The sequence below is a fragment of the Strongylocentrotus purpuratus genome, unplaced genomic scaffold (genome assembly GCF_000002235.5).
Source record: "Strongylocentrotus purpuratus isolate Spur 01 unplaced genomic scaffold, Spur_5.0 spur5_scaffold_15, whole genome shotgun sequence".
In the NCBI taxonomy this organism is placed as follows: domain Eukaryota; kingdom Metazoa; phylum Echinodermata; class Echinoidea; order Camarodonta; family Strongylocentrotidae; genus Strongylocentrotus; species Strongylocentrotus purpuratus.
The window spans coordinates 427,370-443,933 of record NW_022145600.1 but is presented as its reverse complement, the minus strand read 5'-3'; the positions used below and the strand labels follow the sequence as shown (position 1 = coordinate 443,933).

Sequence of the window (16,564 nt, the reverse complement as noted above, 5' to 3'; positions counted from 1 at the left end):
TCATGGAGCTACCCAGACTATCGACTGCTAGAACCAGGAGCTATAGACTAAGCCATGACTGTGATCCTACCAGATCTGGATCTATACTGATCAATATGGAACCAAGCCCTGATCTGATGTATACAATAGACTTGGATCCTGAAGACGAATGGACCAAGGTGATATGTCTTCTTGGAGCAGAATGACGACCAGATGGGTAAGAGTGATTGTATATAATATTTTGTTTAATTACTTTAAGCATATCACTTCGGACTATGAAGATTTTAAGAATGGGGCAGTATTTTCATGGTAACCGGAATTTTGAGGCATCTCACTCTTGGACTTATAACTGGCATTGGCATTTCTCGTTTCTTTACGGGAATGGCTAAAATCACTACTCCAATTTCGACCGATCAGATAGCTGAATTTCTTAAGTGAGGTATATAACAAATAATATGAAATCACTTTGTCGTATCAGCATTGGCGCAAATATCATGACTGTTACAAATCATGGAATTCATTACCACCCCTACCCGCCCCAGGAACGATTTCTGTCAAGCATTTTTTTTTTCTTTCAAGAAGGGTTTAATACAATGGTATATTTATAGACAGGGAAGTTTGAAGGAATACCCAAATTTGGAAGAGACAAGCATATTTACAATTTGTGTTCATTGGATTGCCAAAACAATTTCAAATAACAAGACAATTTGTTGTTACACTGTTTTATTATTCTTCTTTCGATGCTAGGCCTACCTCTGGAGTTTAATTTAGCAACTATACTCAAATCGCAAAAATGAATGTCCAGGCATTGAATATAGGAAAAATCAACTTCCATTGTGTATTGTTTCTATCCCTGGTGTAGAGCCATATGACCACATGACAGCGCCGGACTGCCCAATCAACAATGTCCTTCATCGTATCATCTATATACTAGACTACAGAAGGTACAATATATCATCATGCCGACTACATAACTGCAGCCTTTTAACAGAAGCAGTTGGGAAAGAAAAAAAAAGGCTACCCATCTCTTTGAAGAAAAAAAAGGAGTAGGTCCTAGGGATAGAGCCCTCCCCTCCCCCTTCTCTGTTGTGACAACCATGGGTCCCCCTACATAGTTTTCATACCATAGTAATAACGTTGAGAACTAGAGACGGGTGTGTATGAGATGAGATATCATTATAAGAGCAGAGTAAAGAAATGTAAAATTCATTATATCATACAGTCTCCGAGACCAAAATATGTGAAGAGTGGGGGAATGCTTTGTTTTAAAGGGAAGATGAACTCGTTACAGCCTACTTCCATCACTATGGAGATGTTTACAACTTTCTTTTTTTTTTACATTGGAGTTTTGCCTTTTAGAATTAACAATGTTCAAAGTATAATAGTGTTTTTTAAATCTTGTCTTTCCTTCTGTCCTTGTTGGTAGCCTCTCTTTAATGGAGATCTGATGAATAATGGAACCAGGTACAGCACAGAGTAACTAACAACCCAACCAAAGATTGCAGGTGAACTGCATGATGAACAACGATTAGCATTATCTACACTGGAAGATGTATCAACCATAGTCAAGACACACTGAAATGTCTTTACAAATTGTGACTTTTTGTGGTAACTCTAAAGTCTACGAGTATCAATTCTGACAGACTTACATGTATAGGAAGAATTTAATCTGGACACAGAAAGACAATCAGTGATTAATAATCTTTGCTTTATTATATTTCAAACAATGCATTGAATGCACACACATACAAAAAATTAGTAAACAAGCATTTATCACAATTTGATTGTCAATGGTTACAAAAAACAATAAATAGATTAATGAAATATTTTCATATATCATTAAATGCTAATTTTGCAGTAGGATTAATAGTTTTTTAAACATTTTATAAAATGTGGATCATAGAAATAATACAGGTTTCTGCTTGTTTTTTGTTTGTTCCCATTTACCCTAGAAACAAAAACAACAAAGTCATTATCTACAGAAGTTGCCAAAGGCTGTCAGTCTTTGGTTTTAAATCTTGTGTACAATAATTCTCTGCAAAAGAAGTATATTTACATCAGCTGCAAGAAGTAAAGTATTTACATTGTGTAAGGCATCACCGATGAAGATCAAGTAGCAACTACAATATTGTCTTCTTTGATTGTGTGCTTAATTAGATTTGAATCCTGTATTTTGTTGGTAATATTAACAATTATATGCATGATATTCAACTGATATACACAGTGCAATTTCAATTTAGGAGAAGAGTTCTTCAGTCCCATATTACTTAATAAGAGTTGGTTGATCAATTAAATCATGTCAATCACATGTACACACTGAATGCTTTTAGCTAGATGTAAACTACCAAGATATAAAATCTGTCATTTTCTTCAGCCTGTTTTCATAAATTATCTATATATTACACTCTGTATAAATATATACGATACATCTGACTTTCTGATCTGCACTTGTCCTGTTTAATAAAATATAATTATAATTATTATTAGATGTACGAGCAATATGATATATATATATATATATATATATATATTATTTAATATAATTTTGAATTTTTATTATTTGACATATCATAATTATTTATAATCAGGGTCCCGTTTCACAAAACTTGTCGTCAGTGACAAATGGCAGGCTACGTTATAAGCTACTGAAATCCTTGCTTCTGATTGGTTATCAACAGATTTGTCACTGATTTTTGTCATTTGTCACTGAAAAGAGGCTTTGTGATACTGGTCCCTGGTCTATATTAAGTATAATTTAGTATGTTTATATTTTGTATTGCATAAAAAATATATTTAACGTGTACTTATATTCAAAGCCTTGCCACTTTTTACCATGAATACACTTTTAAGGCAATATATATGTGTCTAATCTGACATCCTTATGTTTTGAGAGCAGTTCCAAATATTGATTATCATAGACCTTTGTTGCTTTACTGAATATAAGCAAGGTATTCTATACTTTGAGCCCAATAATATAGAGGAATGTAATGAAACATGTGCAAACTCATCCCATTATAATAATGGATAATACAAGGAAATAATGCAAAAGTTGGTTATATGCAACAAAAACATCAATTTTGTCTTTGACATGTCCAAAAACAAGGCACAGCAAATGTGATATTACCTTGAATGAAAAGAATATCAAATCTGTTATCATGATTAGAATTTGCTTGGTTTTAAATGCCCTTTTATTAAAGATCGTAGGTATCATTGTTTACAATAAAGTAGTGACTTCTTGTGTAGCCAAAAACATGTATTAATACACTAATGTATGTTTTTTCCAATTAAAATTATTCATTAAGATACTTGTAAACACATAATCAAGTCTAAAAGGTCATCTGTTGAGAGCCAAATAGGTGATAACTCTGTGTTAAAGTATATGAGTTAACACTCCAGACAGACCTGATAACAGGTAGCATCCACTGTAATATCTGATACTGATATGTGAATATGTAATAAATCTGATATAGAACACCTCAAAACTACCTCAAGTGGTCCCTTGTTTGTACTCTCTATCTGAATTATAAACTCTAAACTATATATTGTATTTCAATAATATAATGTAATATTAATGCTTTCAAGCACTCATATACAGTAGCAACCACACATATTTCCTGTAATTGTACACACATCGCCAAAACTCCACATCACATTCAATACAGAAAGTAAATACTTGAATTGTTTATAAAAATAAGACACTGTCAATAATATAAGTCTTACAAGTGGAATGTAAATGCTGTAATGGAATGAAGAAGTGTATTTTAAGTTACTGTGTAAATCTCATACTTGTGATGTGCCAGTTTATATCACTTATTTATCAACTTTTATTAATAAAACATAAATGTTAAACTTGAAATCATAAGAAAGCTTGGTTGATTTGCTTTATTTTTTCCCTCAAATTTCGTTTTTGTCTGTTTTTTAAAAATTCCATTGCATTGGTTTTCTTAATTAATATTCAACCTACAAAGCATGTTGATGATCAAGTCCCATGTGTGAATGAGTTCTCTTTAGGAAGGTGGGAAGAGGAGGGAGTAGGTGATGTAGAGGGGTAAACACAACCCCTCCAGGGTTAGGACCTCACTCTTGCAGGTATTGGGTCCTAGTCCAAACCTCTTGCCTAGGATGCCTGTGTTGAAGGCATAGTCCTGGCCTTTGATGCGGCTCTGGATCCGGATGGAATAGAGGACTTCTCGGTCCTGACGCAAAGAGAACGTCTGACGCTCACAGACACGGAAGGACAGGGCAGGATCGCGGGGCTTCAATCGCTGTTAGACCCAAAACAAACAAAATATTTTGAAGTATAAATTAATCTGATTAAAAATCAAATACACCGATTTTTCGCCCAATTGAATAAAAGATGAGGATAGTAAAGAAGAATAAGTTGAGCTATCTAATTTCTAGGAAATGAAACAGTTATTTTGATTTCATAAATAATCCTCTCAGAGGTGATCTGACATTTGAGGTAGAGCAATCTACATAATGACTTGATGAATGATAAGATAACTTCTTTCTATTTTCTGAATTGTAACATTGTAAATTTCTTGATCAACTCAAAAGAGCATTGATAAAAGCATATCGATATCATATATAGGCATAAAGTTCATGAAGATAAATATATAGTATATAACAGAGACAGCTTACCTGAATATAGAACTGATATGAGTTCTGTTTGCCAACACGCTGTGCCTTCAACTCAAAGTGAAACCCATGCACAGAGATCACTTCACAGTGATAACGAGGCTCCTAATCATTGAAAAGAAAAAAAAAAAATAATGATACCTTTCCTATTTCTCTTTCTATTCTGCTCCACATCATTTTAACGTCTCTATCATTCTCCCCTTTCCCTCTTGTGTTTTCATTCTCTGATCCTTAAATGGTGAACTTACTTCAATAAATTTGAAATGATTTGAAATAACTTAATTTGATAAATGAATGTTTCTTCTTTGACATCTAAATATTTCATGAAAGTTACTAGCAATCCCTCATGGCTTAGATTGATTGATTCAATGCATCTTATGGCAAACCAGACGGTTTGTTGGATCACTGCCGGGACATCGAGTCAGGTATGACTCACACCTACCTGTTCAATGATGAAGCCAAGTCTGATGGCATCCTTCTTGAAGTCCTGCATGAGGGACATATCTCCACCACCCTGTAAGGCATGGTAGTGTAAGGTCAGGGTACGTAGGATCCACTGATTAGGTACTACATTCATCTGAAGCATATCATCTAGATGTCGTGTATCTGTGATGCCACTCATCCTTAATGACATGAAGAGACCTGCGTAGGGCTGTCCTCTCTCCTGCTCTATGAAAGCACTGGACCGTGACATACTGAAAGCAGGAAAAAAAAAATTAAAAATGAGTTTAAACAAGTTCATGCATGTAGTCGTTATAATACTTAGCCAACGGGTATTACGCTCCTGTGCATACGTCTGTGTGCTGCCCTCTATATACCCACGCTTGAGCAACTTTAATGACTACATCTTCAACTTAGCTTGACATTAGCAGTGGTCCCGTACACATAGATCCCCAAAGTATCAGAGGTGTGTTACACAAAGTCCCACAAAATGTTACTTCAGATCCTCAGAAAATCAAAGTAAGCGGGGGCCCTGTCTATATGGTACGACTCTGGTCCTTTGCTACAACATGCACCCCTGTAATATCTTGACCTTTTACATTTGACAAATGTCATCATCAATCAGTAAAAAAATTACAATTAAGATCATGCACAGATAATTCAACCTCTAAACCTCATGTATGTTGCAAAGATATTTAACCAAACAACTGTCAACATGAACATAGTTCCAACAACAACAACAACAATAACAACAACCCCCCCCCCCCCCAAAAAAAAAAGAAGAAGTGTATACCTGTTGAAGAATGTGACGATGGTACTATGGGATGGCATCAACTGAAGGTGATCATTCTCCTGAAGAAATATCCAGTAGCACAGCATCTTGTACACATAGTACTCATTGAAGGTAAAGAACCTGTGAAATAGATAGGGTCCGTAATATACATGCAAGATACAGCAAAGAAACAATACCAGCGATGTGGGCAAACCAGTCTTCACCAATGGCCTCAATTTTTTGTTTGCATTCATACATTGCAAGCTCACAATGCCAGTCATTTCTTTTCTCCAAATCAAAATGAGTAATCTTATAAAATAGTCTACAATCCACCCAAAATCTACTTTTGTGAGTCCTCCACTAAAGAAGGTGAGGTATTGAGATGCATACATAGAGAATCTTCCATTTTCACTTTAAAGTATAAAAGTAACACTTCCCTGAATATTGAGGGTTAAGTCAATGAGCTGTAACTGAATTCCCTCCCCTCCCTTCCCATGAAGAAACTATTTCTCAATACTCCAATCACTGACCTGCTTGATTTAATGATCTTCTGAAGGAGTTCGATCGGTAACTGTCTCAGCTGGATCTGAACTGACAACTGTCATGAGGGGAAAAAAAAATCAACTATTTCATTAATTTTTGAAGAATAGGAACTTGAACTGTTCGCACCTTAAAAATATGTTCCAATTCTAGAGGTATTAATTACCTTTGGAAAATGTTTAGCCCTAAACTTATGTATTAATGAACACTTTTATTATAGAAACCAAAGTATAACATTTCCTTTTAAACATGTTTGTTAAAAAGATTTCTAGATCATGTTTTAAAAAGAAGCAAATAGCATCTGCAAATGTCCATTATCATTACCCTACACAAATGTATCACATCTATTTTATTTTGCCCTTTTCATTGAGATCATGAAATTATTGCCTTACCTGTGGAATCAGATTGAGTTCTAACCAACGTTCACATGCATTCACCACCTGACCAATCTTGTACTGAAATGTGAAAATAAGGAAAGAAATAAACATGTGTGTGAAAATAGAAAACAGATAAACATACAAGTCATGAAAATATATTGTTTCATATATCACCAAACTATATAAATTATGATGTATTTTGAAACCTTTTTTCCTCAGGCTATTATTAGCAGATAAGCAATAATGAATAAAAGAACTCTTTTACAGTGTAACAAGAAATATAATTACCTTGAGTGCAGCCTGGTGATATCTACACACTGTATTAGCTTGAATGTCATCCATCATAATATCAGCACACCTATCAGAGAGAGAGAGAGAGAAACAATTTCAAATCGATGGATTAGAATAATTCATCAGACTTTTATTACAGGTCATGCTGGGTCAAAGTGTTAATAACCAGGAATGGCTTGGTTGAGCAATTGAATTGTGAGAGAATAATTCCTAAACCAAATATGGGCCCTATATCACAAAACTATCAATAATAAGTTATCATAAGTGTTATAAGTTACTGAAATTGTGGTATTTGATTGGCTGAGAGCAAATTTGTCACAGAAATTTGGCATTTATAATTGATGACAAGTTTTTATGAAACAGGGGACAGATATGAATATACTACATTGTTTCTTTTGTGTTACAATGTTCAAAATTTCTGTTAAATTTTAAAGTCTACTTTAAATGATTTTCCACTCATTATTATGGACTTGACAGAAGTTTTCCAAAACATAAAATCCTATTACATTATAATGCTCATCACAACAAGGTCAAGATTGCATTCACATCAAACCAGGGGGTGTTTCATAAAGCTGTGCGTACTGTTACGAATGACTTTACAAATGATTTGAATATGAAGAGCCAAATGGGATGCCCAAAGTTTTTCCTGAAATTTAAAAAAGTGAGACTGTATTTCCATAATCTCAATTAAACTGCAGCCAAATATACACTTTGCATTAAAATGTTTTGTTAATAATAATAAGGTTAATCTACATCTTAATATTTAATTTTTAGCTTAAATGCAATTAAAAGGATTTGAGAATCCCATTTAGCCCTTCATATTCAAGTCATTTGTAAAGTCATGCGTAAATTTACGCACAGCTTTATGAAACACCCCTCTGACTTCCTAAATGTTTTGAAATCTGAGGACACTTTTCCAGTGAGTACCTACCTCCTCTCAAGGTCTGGGAATCCCAAGGCATGACCAGAAGCTAGGACACCGACCACATCAGTGCGCTCAGGGTTGACACCTTCATGGTAGAGGTTACCAAGGGCTATGGCAAAAGCTGTAATGAATCATAATACAATAGTGATGAGAAGAATAATGATAATTGTGATGATATTGAAGATGAAGATGGTGATGATGATATTGAAGATGAAGATGGTGATGATGATAATGATGATTGTAATTTTGATGATGGTGATGATAATGCTAATGATGAAGATGATGATCGTGGTTACGATGATAATGACGATAATGATGATGATGATTAGGTACCATTTATAATATCATCCAATTAAGGCATAATACTACTAACTTGTGGACAAATTCATGAATATATCATTAATATCATTATCATTAATATCAATACTAATAATGATATTAGGAATATCACATATCATATGATAACGATGATTGAATTAAAGCCTAAGTCACAAATGCCATTACGAACTGCTACGAACGCTGTATGAACGATTTTCAGACAATGGAAAAACGGATATTTGTACGAAATTATCGTTCATACAAACCTTTGTGACCGTAGCATTACCACTCTCTTTATTATATCTACATCTATACATACCTTCCTTGGATACCATAGAATCTTTGATTTTTAGCTTGAGTTTCACCATGTTACTAGTCCTAGCTGCAACGATATGTGATGGGTGGTTGATATCTTTCTTAGGTGTCTGTTTGATGCTGTCTGTAGGAGCTGGCTGTGTGCTCTGCTCTCTGCTAATCTTCTGATATTCAGAGCTGAAAGAAATGTAAACAATGCAGATTTTGAAGACTCAGCTAAAGGATAATTTAGACAGTAATCTCAAACATATATTACCTTTAGATTGGATTAATACCCATTCTCAGTTTATTATTTCTTCGATATTTTTTTTAGAAGAAATGAAATGTGTGTCTACCTTTTAATCTTTTATTTGTTGATTGAAAAAAGACGTTATTTAATGCAAGATTTACTTTAAGGTCCAATGCTCCAACTGTGCACTTCATATCCAACTACTATAAATTTCATGTATGCACGTAACAATTACAACAATTTTGGACCAATTGATGTTTAACGATTGCAGTGATGAATGGTGTAAGATACAGGACTCTGTTTCATAAAACTTGTTATCAATAATAAGTTCTGATAATTGTTATAAGCTACTGAAATGTTTGCATTTGATTGGCTATGAGCAGATTTGTCATAGATCTGTGTCAGTTGTTATTGATAACAAGTTTAATGAAACAGGGCCCATATCTCACAATATGAGGTATGAGGCGGACTACCGTCCTACTATTCAGCCGATATCATCGCCATCTGATATACGGGAATGAGGTAATCCTGTAGATATCCTGGTTGTCATCCAAAATTTAAGTTCAATTGGTAGTTTGTGACTTAAACGGAGTGCAATTCAGCCAATATCAGCAGATCTATATGGCAGTAATCAAGAAGTTACAACATTCACCTGTAGAATTGGCTCTTGCTGATATACTGATCTACCGTAGCTGACATAGGATCTCTGTAGTAGAGCTCTTCATGCGGTTTATCTTCAGCTCTCTGGAGTAACTGTGTTAGAGTGCATGCCTTGCGGATGTAGGGACGGTGCAACTCCCAGTTTGTATCCAAACATTGAAGCAAGATGTCTAGTAGAAAATAAGAATTAATTTACAAGTGGTTTTATATGTCAAGTATACACAACATACAATAAAGTTTCATATTTAGTCATATGTCAATGTCTTTGAAAATCCATCTGAAGTCAGGTCATAAAGTTACCATATTAATAATGTAAGGCGTAAAAATAATCAACAATACTGTAAGGTTAATATTTCCTGACCAAATAGGGTTATTTGACATCATATGATATAATTAAACCAGCTATATTAACCAACAGTCTATAAATCTCCCTCTTCCTGTTTGCCTTCAACAGTGTTTCTTACTAGTGAAACCTGTACCACAGACCTTGATCATAAAGACCACCCGCTTGCAAAGACTACATTTCTTGTCTCCCTTGAGTAGTCTTTACATACAGGTTTCAATAAAGCTGGAATGACGAGAAGAAGACTGTACTTACCAGGTCCAAGCAGACTGTGTACAGGAGCTGAATGATAATGGAAGATATCTACAGGTGTAGGAGACCTGGCAGACATTGGTCGGAATTTCTCAATTGGAGCAGGATGTCTGAAAACAATCAAATCAAACAATTCAATCTTCCAGGAGTACTTGTACAAGCAGATGGAATACTGATACACTTGAATATTGTTGTTGTGTTAATGGGTTGTCTGGACCAGCAATAATTTAATATAAGCAAAGAAAAACTTGCTTGAAATCACATTCAAATCAAATTTTGCAACTCAAATGTGAATGCATGGTATGATCTGGAGTGACTACTGGCTAAATTCATTTCATTTTTTTGCTTATAACTCAGCTACCAGCAGAATTTTGGCAGGCATTTCTATGAAATCTTGAAAAGTCCAAAGAAAATCTTGTTGGAATCAATGGAAATGATTATGACCAAAGCCATGAAGATTACATTCAAGTCTGAATCAAAGGCAACCCATTATAAGTTGGTGCATGCCATAGAGATCAGAGTCCTGCACAATTTGGGGATTTCCAAGTACAGATCACAATATAATGAATGTAGTATTGTACACTCAGACAGCTTTCCTAGTCAATGAAGAGACTAACTCACTGTGTTGGTTTCTTGCCATGGAGTGGAGCTGTAGCAGGAGGCTGAGGACTGGGAACCCTCTGGTTATACCAGCTCTCACTACCAAACTGAGCTGGAGCTGGGGCTGTCATCGGCTTAGCATGACCCTCCGTGGAGTGAAACTGGTAAGGACGATCAAGGTCACGGTTGACTGTAGTAGCAGGGTTATCAGCTGAGGAGGAAAGAGAATGAAATGATTTTGTAAGGATATCAATCAGCAATGAGATACATAACAGGAAATTTCAGTCATTCATTGTACACTATTTCTGAGACAAAATTTCCTTTTATTTCATAGTCAATTTTCTGTGAGAGAAAGTATATTTAAGGCAAAACACCTTTCCAAAGAAAAAATTCTGAAATAAAGGGTTGAATATTACATTCAAAGGAAGAATAAAAAGGACAAACATTAATAATTAATTTTTTTTTAAAGAATAGAAAGAATAAACAAAAGGGAGAAGGGAAAGGAAGCCCTCATCAATGGCCTTGCTCTACCTCATAAATCCCCCCCCCCCCCCATCACCACCACCAGAGCCTGGGAGCCCCCTCAACTAAATGCGGTTCATTAATTACAATATTACCTGATAGAATAGCTATAGTGTTCTTGTTGTAAGGTTCATTGGTAGATCGAATGGCTTGAGAAGTTCCTAGAAGATCACCTCCAAGTGACTCCGGAAGCCTCCATCTGTTTGTCCCTCCTACCTGCTTCCGTATCCTGAAGCGAGGAGACTCAGGGTGCTGTCAAGTAAACGCAATAAGATTTTCTAAATTAAAAACTGACAAAATCAAATCTGTTGAATGTAACAGTTAATAATATTAAACAAGGATTCATATAGCCCTTAATATGGAATACCTTCTCTAAGGTAATACCTTCTCTTACCCAGGTCATTGGATTCATTCACACACACTGTGTGCACAATTTCCACTCCCTGTGGAGAATTCCTATGGTCACTGCAAGGGCCTAGGGCATATGGCATATACTTACATTTATTATATGTAACGTGATATCACATATAATTTCAAAGCAAAACAAAGACAGTAAAATGAAATCTAAACTTACCCTTGGTGGTTGCCTGCCGTCTACTACGACACCTTTGAGAGCGGTGAAAGGAGCACTCTGCAGGGCCCTATCAAACAAAATCATATTATACACCGAAATTACATCATATAATATAACACCCTTCTTAGTTATAACACATTATAGTCCCATCTCAATTCTCATACTCATAGTCATACTTTTCATAGTTTAGTCATAGACCCTACACACATTTACACAAGGCTTGATATAAGCAGGATCCTGTTTGTCAGGGACATGAAACTGCTTTGGTAGGCAACCAATAATCAAAATGGGATTAGTTGCTCATGTTTGGTAAAATAAAATTGGTTAAATAATCATGCATTTTGTGGAGCTCTAATCTAAGTCTAGACTAAGTCTCGGTCTATTTTTCCTTTTTCAGATGATCGATCTGTACACATGAAGAAAATTATTGTTTAATATAGCCTACACAACATGAACAACAAAATGAGAAGCATAAAAATAGTCTGTATTTTTGTTATTGTTAATCTGCAGATCTGGCCACCAAAACAAAATCATTCAAAAAGTAGTTGTTTCTTAAGTTTGAGTTGTACTCTTCCTTGAGCAACCCCAAAAATCAACTAGGGTCTAGATCTAGTAGACATTGATTAGGCCTACAATCATTACATTCATTCAATGCATGAGATCATACTTACATGGAGTAAGAAAGTGCATGAGGGTTGAATCTTGGAGGATCCGTTGGTAAATATGGCAATACAAATCTTCCTGATGCATGCGACGTGCTCGAAGAAAAGTTACGGATTAAAGTTGTCTCTGCCATTTTATCCTGTGTCTCACTGTCTGTTTTCTGTGAAGAAATTCTTGACTGAATCGGACTGAATTGACCGAGTTTGTCAAGATATCCCCTAATTTGTGACACTTTGAATTTGAATCCTTGCTTGAGTGCAGATGTAGTGGTGACAATGTCAGTTATTCTTGTTGATTTGTTTCTCCATCCCTAAAGTTTAAAGATGAATCATGTCGAGTGCACGACAAATCCCAATGAATGTGTTGTTTATGATTGCCTAGATCAGCTACAGCTACACCGCGGCAAAGACGCCAAGGCCAGCGGGAGACAGCGATATCGGTCGGGAGAAGGTTAGGGCGGCGGAATAAGCACCGCTCGCGTGCGAATAGCTAGTGCAATGTTGACATCTTCAATCCCGGGCATGCAATGCGGTATGCTGGCGCTGGCCCCAGTACAAACGGTTGCTATGCATGCTGCACGCTCGAACGAACAGGAGGGGTGAGTCTGTTAGCTGCAGCAGGTGGGTAAAAAAGGGTGCACACGCAACAGTAATAAATGGAATGGGCGTGTGCAGGATTCGTAATGAGAAGGGAGGGGGGGGGGGGGTGGGAGAAGGTTGCTGAAACCGATGTTTAAAGGGACTATTAGTCCCATTTGCAGGCCCAAAAAATGAAAAAGTTAAATTCCAACTGCATTTGAAAGATAATACTAATTTAGAACTTCCCTAGAAAAGGTGGGGCTTGAAAATGTCTTCAAGTGGGAAAATAACGACTATTACTTGTCAAATCGACTTTAGGGCTATAGAGCCCAAAAGTAATAGTCTTGATTTTCAGACAATTGTACCGAATGGTCATACGTTTTATGCTGCGCAAAGATTCAATCAGTTTAATCTTGGCCATCACAAGAAGTGGGTTATTGATGTAGACAAATGCCCTTTACAACTCTTTTCATGTATGTTATTACCAAAGAAGAAAAAAAAGCCAGTCAGTCACTCAATAGTGTCTGACAGTGTAGTCTAGCAAGTAAACGGGTTTCCTTGTATAATTTGAATATGAGGACACTGCTAACGTTTAAATTTAACAGATAGGACATACATGACATATTCATAATTCCTGCGAAGTTCTACAGCATTTGAGGTTGGCTGCAAAAGGGACATAGTACCTTTAATGTAATATATTAATATTTTGGGTCCCAATTTGGCAGTTTAAATAGGGCGCACTAATTAAAGCACATCGTCTAACGTACGGCGTGATGGGGTCGAGGGCCGGAAGCTCAATAAATAAGTGTTCGTGCTTTCTTTTATATTACATTTATTAGCGTTGTTTGCCGTTATAGGTTTGGACCCCAGTAAAATGTTTGAAGAAATCGGATGCATTGAAACTCCGCTCCTCCCCCTCTCTCCCTCATCCCCACCTCCCCCCCCCCCCCTCTCTCTCTCTCTCCTCTCTCTCTCTATCTCTCTCTCTCTCTCTCTCTTTCTTTCTCCCTCCCTCCCTCCCTCTCTCTCACCCTCATCTCTGTGTAGTCTCACTGCTCCACAACGATGTAGATGGGGTGCGGGAAAGAGCCATCAAAAACTAATAAAAGTCAGGCGGAAAATTGGGTCCAAGTGATGCAAAGTTTGGGGTGGGTCCTACCTGACGTCTATCAGTGGAGAATTATGAAATTGTGTGGGTTTGGGCGGGGGAGGGGCGGGGGAGGGGCGGGGGAGGGAACTAGATCGGAGATAGATATAGGCAGATGTGATTTACTCACAGGAAGTTGAATTCGATAAAAAGAAATCTCAGTCGAAGTTAATGAGTGAACGTGAACAATGGAGGAAGAAGGGGAAAAAAGGCTTTTGATTTAAAATCAATTCGATTCAGCAAACATTTATTTTCTTTCAAAAAAAAAATGAACATAATCATAAAAATGAATTTGCAATGAAGGAAGGAGGCAAACTTCTTTATAAGCAAAGGGCTTGTGATCGCGTCGCCATGACAAAGCAGATAATGATACATACAAGCTACGTATTGAATAATCATAATCTATACATAAGATAAATAAAAAGAGATAGAGGAAAAGGGGGGAAAAGAAGAGGAAAATATACTGAAAAATACGTACATAATCGTAAGATAGTTATACAAGTTTAAAGGCTCAAGATCAATCTTAAGCCCCCCCCCCCAACGAAAAATAAATCTCAAGGCACATGTACAAAACCAAAGGTAAGAACCTATACAAGTAAATACAAATACCCCCCCCCCCCCCATTCATCTTTTAAAACCTCCTGGTTCCTACGAATCGTTTTTCCCCATTTTGTATGGAGTAATCGTAATCCAGGGCCCTGTTGTATTATGATGGTAACTTTTTTTATCAGTATTAACTACCTTGGCATCATCACTAATTAGCCAATCTAATCAAGTTACTTTTACGGGCTAAAATACCATAAATGCTAGCTTTATGCAACGAGTCCCTGCATGGGGTGTTAAGAAAATACGAACTTTGCCTTTTTTATGAACAAGGCTTCTGACAGAAGGGATATTTCGTTCTCTCCATCCAGTGGCGATGAAAGAAAGGAAAAGAAGGTAAATGTGAAAAGAGAGAGAGAAATTGCGAAAAAAAAAGACGAGAGAAGAATAGGATATAGGACCCCTTCCCGTAATCAGGGGCCTTGAAAAATTGTCCACTGGCCCTCCTTGCATGGTTGGAATCACGCTACGCTATACTGACTCGGCCCAAAATTACTCTCATTATCAAGTTTGTTTCCTTGTGAATAATTGATGATCTTGCGCCTGGGTAAACATGCATTTTGTTATGGAAAAAAGGGGAAAATGTCCGTTGCACTTAATTTTACCTTTACTCTCCGTTTTCATATTCACAGGTACTCACCAACACCAAAGACAAATTAACTACGACAATTACAACCATCACAATGATAGACCTACCTTGAAAAAGACAGGATGGGATTAAAATAAAATGGTTTTCCACTTTATATAAAATTAAAGTACATAATATATCTAGCGTAATTTTGAAATCAAAGCACGTTTAACTATTTTTTTTCTTTACATTGTTTCAACTAGTCAAGAAACTTTTGTATATTATGCGCTTTATAAATATTATATTATTAGTCGCATATCCACAATGAACAGATTGAGATGGCGGAATCGCAGGTAGACCCTCAAAGATTTTGTTTTTAGGGGCCTTCAAACAGCTCGATATATTATATTTACTGTTCACAAGTTAGACTTGAAAACTGTGGAGGAAATACAACAATATAAACTTGCGTGTGCTGTGTGAAATCCTAATAAAGTCCATGTCATTTCCTCCTTATGAAAAACATAATTCAGTACCCCGAAAGTGCTTCAAATAGATTCAAGTATAATTATTTCTGTTTCATAATCTGCATCAGGTTAACAGGATCGTCTTGTAAGAAAGGATCAATGCGTTATCTTTGACGTTCAACTTGGAACTGTCAATTCGTCATGAATCTAGGTACTGCTACTTGGGCAGACCCCATGAATGTCCCTATGTCGTCATGAACAGTAGATGTCAAAAAGTGAATATTATCACACGCACGACTTGATTTGAATTTAACTTTCTCTCCCTCCCCTAAATCTTCTCTGCCCCTTCTCTTCCTTTACTTTTTTTCTATCTTTCTTCCCTCCTCTCCATTATGTATCGCTATATTGTATGTATTTTTATTTTCATTTGAGAGGGTCGACGTCACTTCAAGCTTATACTTAAGACGACCCCTTTTCTGTATACACCACGTCACATTTAGAGTAGTAAGATTGTAAATGTATATCATTGTATATAGGGGAAAAAAATCATAAAATCAAATAAAAATATGGATAATAATTCTATTTCTCTTCCAGATTGTGTCTTGGTCAGTGCCACATTCAAGTTGTTCAATATAATTTTTCCGATAGTCTTATTTTCTAATAATCTATGATTTGGTTATAATTGTCTTTGTTTTGTTTCAAATAAGAAGTGAGGGTGACTGTAAGCTAAATTCATTTAAGTACGGCTTAACCCTAATAAGGCCG

The 16,564-nt window shown here is 36.1% G+C and overlaps 1 protein-coding gene and 1 long non-coding RNA gene across 2 annotated transcripts; one reads left to right on the top strand and one right to left on the bottom strand.

Annotated features, from left to right (window-relative positions):
* Positions 1 to 126: 126 nt before the first annotated feature.
* On the top strand, positions 127 to 1,790 carry LOC105437595. Its single transcript, XR_970657.2, has 3 exons — positions 127 to 196; positions 842 to 923; positions 1,406 to 1,790. It is a non-coding gene; the product is annotated as an uncharacterized LOC105437595 (long non-coding RNA).
* A 1,001-nt stretch (positions 1,791 to 2,791) lies between these two features.
* LOC582798 (BTB/POZ domain-containing protein 16) lies at positions 2,792 to 12,984 on the bottom strand. The gene is made up of 15 exons (XM_782736.5): positions 12,448 to 12,984; positions 11,777 to 11,843; positions 11,298 to 11,454; positions 10,702 to 10,891; positions 10,084 to 10,190; positions 9,478 to 9,655; positions 8,601 to 8,773; positions 7,970 to 8,084; positions 7,036 to 7,105; positions 6,763 to 6,825; positions 6,361 to 6,428; positions 5,852 to 5,971; positions 5,060 to 5,312; positions 4,621 to 4,722; positions 2,792 to 4,244 (listed from the first exon to the last, which is right to left on the bottom strand). Exons 1-15 carry the CDS (start codon positions 12,570 to 12,572, stop codon positions 3,987 to 3,989), a joined length of 2,046 nt encoding a protein of 681 aa, XP_787829.2. The 5' UTR covers positions 12,573 to 12,984; the 3' UTR covers positions 2,792 to 3,986.
* Between the last annotated feature and the right edge of the window lie 3,580 nt (positions 12,985 to 16,564).

Bases quoted from the DNA above. Each gene is read 5' to 3' on its own strand.
- LOC582798 (XM_782736.5), bottom strand. From the start codon at position 12,572: ATGGCAGAGACAACTTTAATCCGTAACTTTTCTTCGAGCACGTCGCAT. The intron at 10,191-10,701 runs GTGAGTTAGTCT...GATTGTTTTCAG, and splicing joins CATGGCAAGAAACCAACACA to ACATCCTGCTCCAATTGAGA. The intron at 9,656-10,083 runs GTAAGTACAGTC...ATTTTCTACTAG, and splicing joins ACACAGTCTGCTTGGACCTG to ACATCTTGCTTCAATGTTTG.